At 29.1% G+C, this 15,715-nt stretch overlaps 2 protein-coding genes across 5 annotated transcripts; both read left to right on the plus strand.

Moving 5' to 3' along the window:
* The first annotated feature begins 783 nt into the window (after window positions 1–783).
* Window positions 784–6,020, plus strand: LOC100527899 (saposin B domain-containing protein). Of its 4 annotated transcripts, none has more exons than NM_001248439.2 (6): window positions 784–916; window positions 1,380–1,469; window positions 2,805–2,950; window positions 3,597–3,791; window positions 4,477–4,536; window positions 5,603–5,935. In NM_001248439.2, exons 2-6 carry the CDS (start codon window positions 1,385–1,387, stop codon window positions 5,765–5,767), a joined length of 651 nt encoding a protein of 216 aa, NP_001235368.2. In that variant the 5' UTR covers window positions 784–916; window positions 1,380–1,384; the 3' UTR covers window positions 5,768–5,935. The 4 variants fall into 4 exon arrangements, with proteins under 4 accessions (NP_001235368.2, XP_014630886.1, XP_014630870.1 ...); XM_014775400.3 differs by lacking the exon at window positions 784–916 and adding an exon at window positions 999–1,153 and having other exon boundaries at window positions 5,603–6,020; NM_001351654.1 differs by lacking the exon at window positions 784–916 and adding an exon at window positions 1,212–1,285.
* A 5,243-nt stretch (window positions 6,021–11,263) lies between these two features.
* Window positions 11,264–14,968, plus strand: LOC100815651 (CBL-interacting protein kinase 2). Its single transcript, XM_003516958.4, has 2 exons — window positions 11,264–11,418; window positions 12,904–14,968. The coding sequence occupies exon 2, from the start codon at window positions 13,333–13,335 to the stop codon at window positions 14,734–14,736; it is 1,404 nt and encodes a 467-aa protein (XP_003517006.1). The 5' UTR covers window positions 11,264–11,418; window positions 12,904–13,332; the 3' UTR covers window positions 14,737–14,968.
* Window positions 14,969–15,715: the final 747 nt, after the last annotated feature.

The following is a 15,715-nucleotide window of genomic DNA, read 5'->3' on the forward strand; positions in this document are numbered from 1 at the left end:
ATGTAAATTTATTTTTAGTCATATTTATTAGCTTTAAAATGACTTATATATTTGATATTATAAATTAGTCTGTATCACATTTATTATATATCTTATTATTTATTTATTTTTAAAAAATAAAAATAATTGGCTTAAATAAAATTACCTCAAGTGGAAGATATATGTGATCTTTTTATATTTTTTTGATATACAATGGTCACAAGTTTAAACTTATTATGACCTGATGTATTTTATTTTCAACCTTCCACCACTTGGGCGACCCTAGTGGGTTAAAACATGACCACTAGGAATGATGTAGTGTCTTTAATGTTTCCTCTAGGTTGACAGATGCCACAAGTACTCTTATATTTTATATTTCTAATTTTTTTATTCATCAAAGGAAAGTAACTTTAATTAATCAAATAAGTAAAACTTGACAAAAAAAATTATTTCTACCGATACTCAAACTCATATATTAATAATTTAACATTAACTTCAGCACATTAATTACTTATATTGACTCACAAGTGCTTCTATATATGTGATTTAGATAAAAATAAAAAAATCAAAATAAAATTAAAACTGAAAATCAGATCCATTCAAACAGATTAAATTGGATTGGATCATATTTAAATAATTTTTTTTTGAAACTGTGATCATATTTAAATTTTAAACTTCATCAATTGATTAACAATGAAGTAAGAAAATCAAAATCATTGTATAAGATAATTTTCTTTCTCAAAACTAATCTAATTCATAAACCCCTCACACAGCTATTAGGAAAGTAAAGAGACAAATATAAATAATTAAAGAAGTAAATAATTCGACGTTGTAGGAGTCATAACCACTTTTCTTTATCATCCTATCCTTCTTCGTCCCCCCATAGTTGCACCTGACGCATTTCTTTAACAAGTTGCCCTATTTTCTCCCTCAAGAGGCAATCTTCTTTTCCTATCCTTCTTCTTCATTCATTACTATGTCGTTTTCTATAAAAGCAGCTTTCTCTTATTATAATTGCCACCTTAATATTTTTCGTGTTTGTTATTTGTTCTGTATTTAATATGAACATAATATATGCCCTCTTTGTTTTTCTGATCATGCAATTGCCCTGATTTATTTTTTGTTCTTATCCTGATTGGTTCAACATCATTATTATGTCACGCACGTTATCATGGTGTGTTGCACTAATTGATGATAATATTTAATTGTAAAGTTATTTTTATCATATTAGCATTGTTTAAAGTATATTTTGATGTTGCATGTATTCGTTTTCGTCCAAGATTAATTCGTTCTACATATCTTTGATGTATCCCTTAAATTTTATTGGCTTCTGCTTTTATTTTTTTTCTGATGGAAGTTAATTAACATTGGTTTTTGATGTGCTTGTTAATTAATTACAGGCACCATGGAGGAAAGAGTGGGGATTTTGTTACTGATTTTGTTGGGTGCTGCTTGGGCTTGTGATACAAGAGAGCTAGCAATAATCTCTGGTAAGAGTTGTTAGATTGACATTTTTCTCATCTTTTTGCTTTTAAATTTAATTATCGTGTTTAGTGAGATGGATAGAACATACTTACGTAATTCTGCTGCGTACCTCGTACCAAATTTCTATACCACAAAGTGTACCTGGTTCTTGTAGTAATAATGTAAATAGTGATGAACCACATACCTTCTAGAACCAAATACTCATACCTGTACCATATACCCAGTAAATTAGAGATAAAATACAAGGCTTGTATTCACTCTCCTATATATTTCTTTATCAATCTTATAGGTGGAAATTTTAAGGAGTAACAGGTTAAATTTAGCTTTTAACCATCAATGGAAAACTAGAAAAAAGAAAATGCTGGCACTGACAACCAGTTATTTGTCAATAGGAAGGAAGCTTGGGCCAAATTCAAGGATGTTGTGGAAAATTTATTGCCTCTTTGATTTGAGAAACTTAATTTTTTTTTCAATACTTACAAAAATATCATCTTACTTTTACCTCATGTCCTGTTTTAAAGGATGTGTTTTTATCATTAAAACCAAAAACAAACTGCAAATAACTAATAAGGTAACATATTTTTTATTATTAGTGAAAATAATTAAAAAAAACAATTTCTTGAATGAGCATTTCTGAAAGCCCAAAATGTTCAGTGTTAAAATGTTACCTGCTCTCATTCATACCAATGAGAAAATGTTTTGCTACAAAGTATTATTGATACTTTAATTTGCGGTATCTATACCTGAGCCTAATATTGATATTTCAGTGATACATATATGTGAAGTGTCCAAATCTTTTAAAAAAATTATGAAAATTGAATATAGTGACATGAAAACGTAAAAGTATAATATAGTAATATAAAAAGTATTATTTTTTTATGAACCAAATATGAAAATTGTTCTTTTTATAGATATTTTTATGAAAGAAATGAGATTGATCATTGATAGTACCATTCTTATTTGTAAACAATAGGAAGAAATGATTTACAATTTTTTTTTTGTTTTTAGTAGTCTAAGAACACTGTTTATTCCCTTAAGCTTAATTAATGCGTGCCAATTTTATAAATTTCCCTTTGTTCTATATAAATTTAATGTATTATAGATGAAGTATGGATGAAGATTTCATATTCAAACACTTTTGATAACTTAGTAGTTAGTACAAAAGTGCCAACTGGTAAAAAATGCAACAGCTGTGCCTTAGTTCTCATTAGACCACTGAAGCAAAAATGTGACTTTACCAAACATTGTGTAAATAATATCTGTTAAAGTACAGTTATAATTTTGAAATACAAATGCAGCATCAGTACTAATTCGTGTTGTTGACATACTTCCATATGCAGAATTAAACAGAAAATCAGATGTCTGTGAACTTTGTGAGGAGTATACTGCTGAGGCACTTGATTATCTAAATGATAAAGAGAACCAGAGAGAGATTATCGATTCCCTTCACAATATTTGCAATCATATTCTCTCTTTCAAACAGCAGGTTGGTCTCCTTTCCTAGATCCATGGGTTTTTTTTTTTCCTTTAAATTTTGTAGTTATTCTCAGTTATTGAGAAAACTGACTTTAATTTCCAGTTATGCTGTTTAATACTCTACCAACAATCTGGGCTTAACTTTTGTTACAAATATGATAACTACAGTATGTTTTAGTTCTCATAAACAGAATAACTGTTAGGACATAAGGAAAAGGGTTAGGACATGGGAATATGTTAGCAGTCAGTTAGTTAGTTAGAGTGAGTTAAGTTAGCATAGATATATAAATAGTATGGTTGAAGGAAAGAAAATTCATTCAGATTTGTTAGCATTAATAAATTGAGCATTTTCTCTATTGTGAAAGGGAAAACCTTTGGAAGAGAATTCTCCACTTTTCCTTAATGCCATTCAATGATTCAAGGTTAAATACAAGAAGCATTATTTTCTCATTCTGCTTCTAGCTTCCTAACAATAACACAACCCAATTGTTTGTGGAATTTCTTTGGTGAAACTTGTTAAATAAATAAGTGATTTGAGACACAATAGTGGGACTAATAAAAGCACTTCTTAGGAACTTATAGGGTGAATGTGTGAATGAATCAGAACTTCATAGACTCTATGTTTACTAATACATGTTTTATTCTGTATTTCATAGTGCATCGAATTGGTGGATCATTATGCCCCACGTTTCTTCTTAGAAATTGCATCAGTTCAGCCTGGAGAACTCTGCAAACAGATCCACATCTGTCAATCTGCAAAGATTTCTTCAGAAGTTGAAGGAAATAGCTGTGACTCTTGCAAAGATACTGTTTCAGCCTTACTGGTTAAGTTGAATGATCCTGATACCAAGGTTAGTAATTTAACCTACTTGTGTGAAAGTTTACCTTATCCCTCCTTGATATTATGAAGAGAATTTTCTAACTTTCTTGTACCATAAATGGTTGTTGCATATTTTTTATACACTTACAAATTAGATTTTTCTTTCCTTTTTTATTTACTGGGAAAGCCTAGAAAGAATTTGATTCTGGTATATGTAGCATATGGATTTTTATGCACTACCACATTATTTCAATTGTACTATGTAATGTGCATTTTTGCCCTGTTTTGTTATGAGAAAGGTAGATATGCAAAAATAATAATAAACATATTATCAATGTTTGACATTAAAGGAGACATAAATTAACGAACTACCAGCGATGACCTACAATACCCTCTTAAAAAAATTTAAGTCTGATTTTTTCATGGACTTTTGTTTTTATTCTTACCCAAGCACTTGGAAAACTAGCCAGATGTTAAGGGAAGAGAACCGAGCCACTTAATATTTCACCGAGCATGTCAAACTACTTGATGTGAGAGTTAGGCATCCCATAATATCGAAGTCTCCATCATATTATACACTTGAAACCTTCTAGATTTTTCGTTTTTTTCCTTGAAAGCCTTTTACTATTTTTGTTTTGACCCTTCTCTGCAAATGTCTCTACTCCATGTTTTTGTCACCTTTTGTTGAATATAAAACTAACAACTTAAAATGCCAGCTTGAAATAATGGAGGCACTGTTGAAGGCATGCAATTCTATGGACAAGTTTTCCAAGAAGGTAAGAAAAATCTGGAAAATTCCATCTTTCTTTTTCTCTCTTATTTATTAAATTACCCTTGCATTTTTTTTTTTTTGAGATAAATTACCCGTGTATTCTTAAACATCATGTTGCATCCGTGTATTCTTAAACATCATGTTGCATGGAATCTATCTTTGAATCCAAAAAGTTAAGTTTCAATTTTTTATCCTGTTCTTCTCAAAAAGAAAATTTATCTTGTTGGTTAAACAACCATAGTTTGGCCCACTGTAATTTTCATTTAATGATTATCTTCACTGGTAGCTCCTTACCTAGCCAATAATTGAGCTCTAGTGTGTAAACTGATGACAGGACATTATTGTCGCTGCACCATCCAGAGGATGGTCCAACCAAATAAATGAAATAATAGTGCACTGTTGGAATTGGATAGACTTTTTCTTTTGTGGTGCTACAGCAGAGTTGTAATATATATATATATATATATATATCATGAAAGAAGGTTAAGATCAGTTAAAGTCTTGTAACAATAATAATTATTGTTTTCCTATCACAATTGGAGTTTCATTTCGATAACCTATGATAACCTTTAACATAAACTTTTATTATACAAATTTTTAAGGTCAAATTCTAATTTTGATTAAAAAAGAAAATAAAGGTATTTTTTATGATACATGCACCTATAGTATAAAAGGTTTTTTATATTTTTTAAATTTCAATCATAAATCATTATATATAAATAATTTATTAATTTTTATAATAATTATTTTAAAAATCATAATAAAAATAATTTTCGATTGGTTGATTTAGAGTAATATTGCATGCTTATTGAACTCTTAAAAATAACATCAAAAGCACATAAAAACTACATCTAAGTTCTGTTCTAAAAAATGAGAAGCTAACGTTTAGGCAGTGCAACCTGGATCAAGCATTCCCCAAAGACACTCGGTGCCACTTGAGCTACTTCTTTCTTACCTATTACTATTAGGCAAATACACTTAACAAAGAGAAACTTTGCAATGATAATTTTCATGAGCAATTTTTCCCTTCTTGACAAAGGTTTTTTTCTTAATGGTCAAATTGTTTGCAGTGCAAGAGGATGGTTTTTGAGTATGGACCTTTGATTCTTGTCAAGGCAGAGAAGTTCCTGAAAACAGCAGATATATGCACTACATTACATGCCTGCCCTGCTTCCACTGCAGTTAGCAACAAGGAAGCCTCAATCATGGAAGTGCCTTTGATTTCTGACTCTTAATCATGGGAGAAGAGTTCTATTAGATTTATGGAGCACTTATTGCTTTAGTTCTATTCCTAATGTATTTATCTACATTAAAATCCATGTGCTTGTAACCATGTGCTCCTGGTATACTACAACTACTCTCACTGAATGTCGAAGTGAAGTATATGATTTTGAGATGCCACAATTTTACATGTATTTCTTCATTTTGAATAATGCATGGCAGGCAGGCACTAAGTCAAGATGGAATGCAAGACACACTTTCGCCTTATTCCAATTAATACATTTACTGTAACTGGTTGATCCCTTCACATCTATAATATAAAAAACCTATTTAATTAAAACTATGAAAATAATATTTTTATTTCCTTTTCTCTTTACTGAAACTGGATAAGGAAAACTAATTTTCTTTGTTTTTATTTCCCTTTACATAATTCTCTTATTCTTTCTTAAATATTACGGTCTTGCTTTCTAGTCCAATAAATCCTTAAGTTAGCCTCGAAATTACATGACTAAAACATTTTAGTCCATAAATTTATTTTAAAAAAACTTTTTTGGTCTTTAACTTTAAAAGTAATTTATTTTAATATTTTTTTGGTTGTTTGTCATTGTCACTTTGCAGTAATAAAAAAGATTAAAGTAAAATTCATTTTGTAAAGCCAAAGACTATTTTTTTAGGTTTAAATGCAATTTTTTCTCCTATTTTGCTCAATCCAAAATTTTTATCCCTCAATTTAAAATAGAGACATTTGATCCTTCTATTTTAGAAAATTTAAAATTTTGGTTCTCGTATTTTAAAATAGAGACATTAGATTCTTATTTTAAAAAAATCGCAAATTTTCAATTTAGTTAAATAAAATATAAGAAATAAAGAAAATAAAACATAAACTAAACCTAGACCTAACATTCCTTTAAAATACCATAATAAAATAATTTAATTAAATAAAATATAAGAAATAAAACATAGAGAAAATTATGAATATGATTAAAATTGTAGATATCTTAAAATAAGAGACTAAATATTTTTATTTTGAAACAATAGGATCAAAATTTCAAATTTCTAAAATAGGGGACTAAATATTTTTATTTTAAAAATAAAGAGATCAAAATTATAAATTGAATAAAATACGATAACCAAGATTGCATTTAAACTTTTTTTAAAAAAATTATGGTTTTGGGATAGTGATTTTGTTTATATCCAAAGTATTTACGGATTTAAAATATGTTCTAACTCTTTGAGTTTATTTCGGTCTTTTATGTTAAGTATAGTTGTTTTTTATGGTTTTTGGTTCTCTAAGGAATTTGTTCCTCAACCAACTCAGACATCCTGAAAATCTTGGGTTAACAGCCCCAACCATGACACAAGGGATAGTTTCCTAGGAGAACTGAAAATCACTGAGGACAACCAGGCTTAGCATTAAAGGCCCGAATACACTGAACGAGACAAAATACAATTTTTTTTTTTATCGTTGAATGCTTTAGATATAGAAAATCAACTATACCAAAACACTTATAAACAAAATCGTTTTGGTATGTGAAAAAGTCTTATATTATTTAGAGTTAAGGTTAAGAATAATTTGTAAATATTTTTTTCCTTAACCCATCCAAGCTTCATTTAATAAGGACAAAATCATAATTGATTAATGAATACTAAAGCAGATAATATTTTAAATATAAAAGTGTATATCAGCTCATCACTTGAAATTTAAATTTGACTTGTAAAAAAAAAATGAGTGGGGACTCACTTATATATGAGCCTAATTAAAAGCGAGCTTGACTTGTTTTAAAAAAAACTAAAGTTTGAATTTAACTTGTTTAGCTCATTTAAAACTTAACTACTTTTTAATTCACAAAAAAATTCTTAAATTTTTTTAAACTTTACCAATTTAGTATTTAATAAATTATTTTAATATAATTATGTCAAACAAATATTTTAATAATATATAATAATCCAAAAATAAAAATATGTGTTAAACATTAATATGATATTGTGAAATCTATGTAATTATATATAACATATATTGTAGAATTTATCTAATTTTAATTTTCTCTATATATAAACAAACTATTTACTAGCTATTATATATATCGAGCTTGTAAAGCTTAAAATTGACTGATTTAGATAATCAAGCTCAATCTTAAGTTTATTTATTTAATTAAACAAATAAATTTGATCAAACATTTAACGAGTTAAATTTAAATAGTTTAAATTTAAAAATAATTTGACTCATTTACACAAATATGATGTCCTAACAATATCAATGGACTTAATGTCAGAACAAAAATGTAAAACTCAAAGAATCTTAGGTACTAATTTAAGAGTTTATTTCATATTACTCCCTTCCAATCTCAAATAACAAATATAGGCACACTCTTACTATCTTTCTTCTTTCCTATCTCAACAAATCAAGAAAAATTATAAAGAAAAACTAGTATAAAATAAGTACTAGTAGAGTAGTACATGATTGAAAATATTACTAGTTCAGACAAATAACTTCTTTAGGAAAAAATTCTTTAAAAACTATCGAGAATAAAAAAAATTAATTATATTTAAAAATAAATTTAACTGAACACAAATTTTTTCTGTTATTTTTTATTTGTCAACTTAAAAATATAACACATAAATTAGAAATATAATTAATTTGTTTATTTATATTAAAATTATTTTATTTTTAATATAATATTTGCTATTATTTTTCTTATATTGATTATGAACGTAAAAAATATTTAAAAATTAATGTAAGAAAAAAATGCCATAATAAAAATAAAATAATTAATATTATAAAAGACATGCATTAAATAAATTTATGAACGATAAAAATAATGTACCTAATTCTATGAGGTTAGTTAAGTGGGATAAAATTGTATTTAACAACTAGTTGAAGGTTTAAGTTTATTTTTATTTTTATTTTGGGATGAGATAAATATAAGAGAATTTTTTACGATATCCATCAACAAAAAAAATGTTGTTAAACTTTTAAGGTAGTATTGAACAAGTAAAAAAAAAAATTATCATGCATATTAATTTTTTGATTGAGTGATAGGATAAAAATTGTTTTATACTATGAATACATAGATTATTTTTAAATATAAATTTTCTATAAATACTTTTTCCTATTTTAAACTAAATAGAAAAATACTAACCAATACCCTTAAGCACCCCTTAAACATTGATTAAGAAATTAATTTAAAATAATTTTTTATTACAAAATATAACAGATCACTCATATATGAACTCTAACTATAAAAACTTAGTTTATCTATCAAATACACCAACTTAGTCTATCTCCTCACAATTATTTTTATCTTTTTCTTTTGTACTACCCAACAAAGCCTTACAAGAGTATTGGTTCCATAGAATCCACTTAAACAACATTTCTTCTCCTAAACATTTGTTAGAATCTTGTTAACCAATGTCTCAAGAGTATTAGTAAAAAAAAAAAAAAAGAAGAAAAAGCAAATATTTATTGTAAGAATAATAAAAGAACACAAAAATATTGTGAGCATTTATGTTTTTCAATAATTTTTTTTAGATTCTTTGTTATTACAAAATTGATTAGTATTTATCTATATGTTGTACTATAAAAAAAAATTGGACGCTACTCTAGGGATTGAAATTCTCTCCAATTCTTTTTTCCTTCATTTCCTCTATTTCATAAGTGTTTTAGAAAATAAATAAAACAGAAATGAAACACACACTTTATAGAAAGTAATATTTATTTTTCCTAAAAAATTTAATAATGAAATACATAAAGAAAAAAGAAATGGAGGATCTTTACCAATAATTCAATCATTCATGTATTCGAGTCTGACCCGGGTGAAGGCTGGATTCTGAATCTGAAACAGCAGTCCCCGTCGGATCGACATGTAAGGTATGACCACCAATCAGTGAGTGACACGTGTCCTATCATTGATGCAGCTGTTATCTGTGTACGCAGCACAACACGGGAAGGCTTTAACTGGCTGGTGCTGCGAATATTCAAGTGCCATGTGGCGCAGCCGAACTTGCTACTACTCAGGGAAAAGGCGTTGAATGATGTTTGGTATAGCATCATTTTCACATCCCCATTCATTGTCCCAAATTCTCACCAATCCCACACCCAAAACATTTTGTCACATTGTAGCAAGTGGAATTGTTACCGAGATTTAAGAAAGAAGCAGAAAAGTTTGAAGGATTAATTAATTATTTTTTAACAGTTTTAATATACTAAAATTATATTTTCATTTAATATTCAAGAATAGTTATTAAAATTTAATGTTCACATGAATGAATACATTAATTTTATACTGTTATTCAATCATATATTATGATTGATATAATTTTTTAAATAATTATCAGAAAAATTAAAAAAAATATATATTATACATAATATTAATTGACTAATCAAAATTTATTTTGTACTGTATAACTTATTTTCTCTATTTATTAACAAGACATCATTTTTATTGTCTCATTTGTTGTCACATTTCTCACCAATTTCACATTTAAATTAATTTTGTTTTTTTTTCTTGAAGGTTTTGTCACATTGTAACAGGAGTACTGTTAAGATTTTACAAAAGAGCAAATTGTTTGAATGATAAATTAAATTTTAAACAATTTTAATATACTAATATTATATTTTTATTTGATATTTTTAAATTTTAAATTTTAAAGCCATTTTTTTAAAGTAGTGATAATTTTGCATTTCTCTTCACTCACTAAAAATAAATGATGATTGAACTAAATTCAAATGAGGCGGTTGTATGAGTGCAAATTAACTTAATTAGTTGACCATAGACTTTTCTTATAATTGGCAAAGATTGTTACAAAAATTCAACCTATCTAATTTAAGTATATTAATGCATTAAAATGTATTTCTTTATATATATATATATATATATATATATATATATATATATATATATATATATATATATAAAAGATATATTTGTTAAATTCTTAATTAAAATTATATGAAAGAAGAAGAAAAAAATAATCAACAGGCAAAAAGAAAATCAAATTTTATCTTTCATGAGGGAAATCAAGCTCAATCATAATATTAAAATCTAACGTGATTTTATTTGTGTGAAAGATCTTGACAGAATTTTACTTATTTATTATAAATTAGATAGTATAAAATTTTGAAATATATAAATATATCTCCTTTTTATGACTTTACATTTTCTATTTTCTAATGTTATACAAAGTTTTTATTCTATCTTAAAAAAAAAAGTTTTTATACTAAAAAAGTAAAATATCAAATATATTTTTATGGAAATTCAGAATCTTTTTTTATATGAAAATCTCCCTTATTAAATGTAACAAATATTTTACTTTATTGTTTTTACAAATACTAGTCAATGCTTCAAGAACATTCAATAAAAAAATATTTATTATTTTGAATGCATAAAGAATATATCATACTATTTAAAATGATTAAAAACATATGCTTGAGACAACAATTTTATATGCTAATAATGTGGGTTTGCAGCTTAGAAGTTAGAACTGGAAGGTGTTAGAATATTCTCTTATGCTCTTATTTGTTAAACTTGACAGCAACTTCTCTGTCTTTTCTTCCTCCTTCTTAGTTATAACGCCTCTACCCTCACCATTCCTCTCATTGCACCATAAAACAAAAAAGAACACAGGAAAAACAGAGAGAGAGAAATCTTCTCAAACCATCTTGCAGGTAAATTGAGATTTACCCATTTCAGTTTTCTTCTATATTTTTTCTGAGTTATTTTTGGATCTTCATTCCTTTTTGAAGTTTTGAAGTCTGGATTCATTTTTTCCTTCAAAGTTTGAAACTTTTCGATTTTCTTTTCGTGGGTTTCAAAATGATTTTTCTTTTCTTTTCTCTCTGTCTCTGTTTCATGAGAAAAATCGTTCGTCATGGTGTCGGGGATTTGGATTTTACGCTTCTGAGTTATTAGTAGTCTATTAGCGTGTTTGGTTTCACATCACCGACGTGATTTTCTGGAAATGTGATTTTAAGAAGCTACTAGTTATAGCTTCTCACACACACAGATATATATATCAAAAATGATTTCTTATTTCTCAAACTGATTTCCAACACGCTATATATTTCATGCCACTAGTAATTTGGTCCTCTTATGTGTTCTTTCATGCGAAAGAAAGACACAAATAATTATAAGGTGTGTAATGTTGATTAAACTTGGTTTTTGTGAAACATGAGAAGATCTAAGTGCACGTTCGGTCAATTTTTAAAATAATAAATTATTTTTAATATATTCTTTTTTTAAATTGTAAAAGATTATGATTTGTTAAAACCAAATTTCTGGTATAGGTGGATGGTTGTTGTTTTGACGAGTTAAGCTGTGTTTCTCCATGTCTCTCTTTGTCTTGGTGAGAGGGGTGTTTGTGTTTATTTTGCCTTTTTCTCTTAACGGCAAATTTGTAATTTATTTCTTCTTTTTTCTGGAAGATTTTGTTGGCAATAACTTATTGCATGTGACAGAAGCATGAAAATTGGTAGATAGATTGCCAAAGTTGGGTAACTATTGTAATGGAAAGTGGAACCACATGCATGTGGAAACGGTGCCAACCCAGTTATAGTTATACTTGCCTATTTGAAACCTTACTGAGTTTTTGTTTTCTTCTCAAGTTAGACTTTTCCAACTTTAGAAGATTAACTTGATCAGATGAGTGTGAATGATTTTATTTGTGTGTGAAAATGAAATCCAAAACATAATGCAGGTTTCGTGTGTTTACATATTCCTTTTTATGAATCTCAAGTTCATTATTGGTGTATTGGGTTGTATTGACTGTGTGCTTCGGCCATCAGCTGATTGATTATATTATTGAATTTTATTTCTTCTACATAATGTGTTGCCTTCTCTGGTTTGGATTTATTCTTAGTTTTTGACATCTTACATTTCTGCCTTAGTTGTTTAATCTTGTTTTATTCTTCTTTGTTATGAATCGTTTATTTGTAAAACTCTAGAAACAACTAGACTACTTGAGACTTGAGAGAATTGTAATTGATGTACTAAATATTTTGTTTTATTCTTTTTGATTTTGGGATTGTTAAAGGCTGACATCAGAAATAATTTATAGAAATTATGCTGGTTATGTTTGTAGAAGTTTTGTGTAATTCATTCAGGAGACTAGATTCTCTGAGCTTACTTATTAAATTTGGTCATCTTTCTTTCAGGTGTGTCTTTCATTGTATGTTCTACTGCTGGGTAATTGGAAGGCTAACCAGGAGCTGCTTCATTCCTCAATTATTCTTCAAACTTTCTAAGTTCATATTCTTCAGTGTTCTCTAGTGTCATCACCAAAATCAGGGAATGCTGAAAGATGTGCTTGATAGTTAAGAATTCCTTCACTGAGGCTAATGAGTCCGTGCCTCCATCTGAGCTAGCCTTGTTCAACCTTGATGACATTGGATGTTTAGTCCACTGCCCATATCTATTTTGTGCTCGAGCGACTGAGGTGCCCAGAAATCTCAGCCATTGTACAATTTCCAAACATGATGTTTGTGAAGACGGTTGAGCTTTGAATTTCTTGAGTGGCAGTTTCCTGCTTCTGGTCGCGTGATTGCCTGTACTGCATTGGTTTTCACAAAAACGTGTTTCTAGAAATGGAGCAAAAAGGAGGTGTGCTTATGCAACGATATGAACTGGGGAGATTATTAGGCCAAGGAACCTTTGCGAAGGTTTACCATGCTAGAAACATCATAACTGGCATGAGTGTGGCCATTAAGATTATTGATAAGGAGAAGATTCTGAAAGTTGGGATGATTGATCAGATTAAGCGTGAAATTTCAGTGATGAGGCTAATCAGGCATCCACATGTGGTTGAGCTTTATGAGGTAATGGCCAGCAAAACCAAAATTTACTTTGTCATGGAGTATGTAAAAGGCGGTGAGCTCTTCAACAAGGTGTCCAAAGGAAAGCTCAAGCAGGATGATGCTAGGAGATATTTTCAGCAATTGATCAGTGCTGTTGACTACTGCCATAGCAGAGGCGTGTGCCATCGCGATCTGAAACCAGAAAATCTTCTACTGGATGAAAACGGGAATTTGAAGGTCACAGATTTCGGGTTAAGTGCCCTTGCTGAAACTAAGCACCAAGATGGATTACTCCATACTACATGTGGTACCCCTGCCTATGTTGCTCCAGAAGTGATAAACAGAAGGGGTTATGATGGAGCCAAAGCTGATATATGGTCATGTGGGGTGATCTTGTATGTTCTATTGGCTGGTTTTCTTCCATTTAGAGACTCTAATCTGATGGAGATGTACAGGAAGATTGGCAGGGGAGAATTCAAATTTCCTAACTGGTTTGCACCGGATGTACGCAGATTGCTGTCGAAAATCTTGGATCCAAACCCAAAGACAAGGATATCAATGGCCAAAATTATGGAAAGTTCTTGGTTCAAAAAGGGGTTAGAGAAGCCTACCATTACTCAGAATGAAGATGAAGAACTGGCTCCTCTCGATGCTGATGGAGTATTTGGAGCTTGTGAGAATGGAGATCCTATTGAACCGGCAAAAAACTCAAAGCCTTGTAATAATTTAAATGCTTTTGACATCATCTCCTATTCCTCGGGTTTTGACTTGTCTGGTTTGTTCGAGGAGACCGATCGAAAGAAAGAAGAGCGGTTTACATCCGACAAGCCAGCCTCAATCATCATCTCCAAGTTGGAAGAAATTTGCAGGCGTCTTCGGCTGAAAGTGAAAAAGAAAGATGGGGGTTTGTTCAAGTTGGAAGGTTCCAAGGAAGGAAGAAAAGGGCCATTGGGTATCGATGCAGAGATTTTTGAGATCACCCCAGTCTTCCATCTGGTTGAGTTAAAAAAATCTAGTGGAGATACATTGGAGTACCAAAAGCTTTTGAAACAGGAAGTTAGGCCTGCACTTAAGGACATTGTTTGGAACTGGCAAGGAGAACAACCACAACCATTGCAACATGGAGTGGTGCAGAAAGAGGAACAACCTTCTTATCCTGGCATATCAGAGGTTGTGCCACAATCAACTGCGTAATGAATCTTGTCCCTAGATTGGGTTTTGTATTGTAGTATATGCTTTATGTTCTTGGTCAAGTGCACACTGTCATGTTGATCGTTGTCGCGGAATAAGGTGGGTGGTTAAGCATGTATGGATTTACTTGCTCAGCTTGTTTAGTTAGTTTCTTATTTGACCATTTGGGTCTTCTGTTGTTATCTCTGTATTGAGTCTATCGACTATGTTAGAAATGGCATTAGCATTTTTAAAATGGCATCAGAATCTGCTTGAGCATGTCTTGGATACAATGCTTCAGGATCCCTTATTTATAATGCCAGTGAAAAACACGGTCAATTTTAATTTATAAAATTCTTTTAAAATTATTAATTTCAAGGATCTTGTAATGTTTTTTGCCTTCAAAAATTGAGATTCCTTTTCTTGTATTTCCTTCCATTCTTTCATCACCAACTCTTGCCACTGATAACAAGTATCATGAACTAGCACATAGGCTTAAGCTGGACAATATATCTTTCATATGTTGTATTGGAAGTAAACTGTCATTCAAAAGAAAAAGTGACAGATTTGAATATTAAGTGCCCATTTGGCAAGATTCAATAATCAATTTTTTATTTATTGTGTTAAAAAATTTGCAACTAAGATTAATTTGTGTACATATCGATTATAATAGTTCAAAATTAATTCTATTATCAAATTCTAAAACAAATTGGCTCTAGCGCGATGATAGAATATGCTGTAATATGAAGGTAAAACTTGAGTATATGCCAAAGAAGAAAGTGACATTTGGTGGTACTCTGGTGAAACCTATCGGAACTTAAAAATGTTGATACTTCTATTCTTCTAAAAATAATTATATATAATTTAATTAGGAGATATTAAAAACATTTTAAAAAATTATATTAAATTATAAAAAAATTGTAAAATGTTTGTCGAAACTATACATAGAAAATTGTATATTTCTCATAATTATATTAATTGTAACAATTAGTTGTAGATATTC

Source organism: Glycine max, chromosome 1 (assembly GCF_000004515.6).
Source record: "Glycine max cultivar Williams 82 chromosome 1, Glycine_max_v4.0, whole genome shotgun sequence".
NCBI lineage: Eukaryota > Viridiplantae > Streptophyta > Magnoliopsida > Fabales > Fabaceae > Glycine > Glycine max.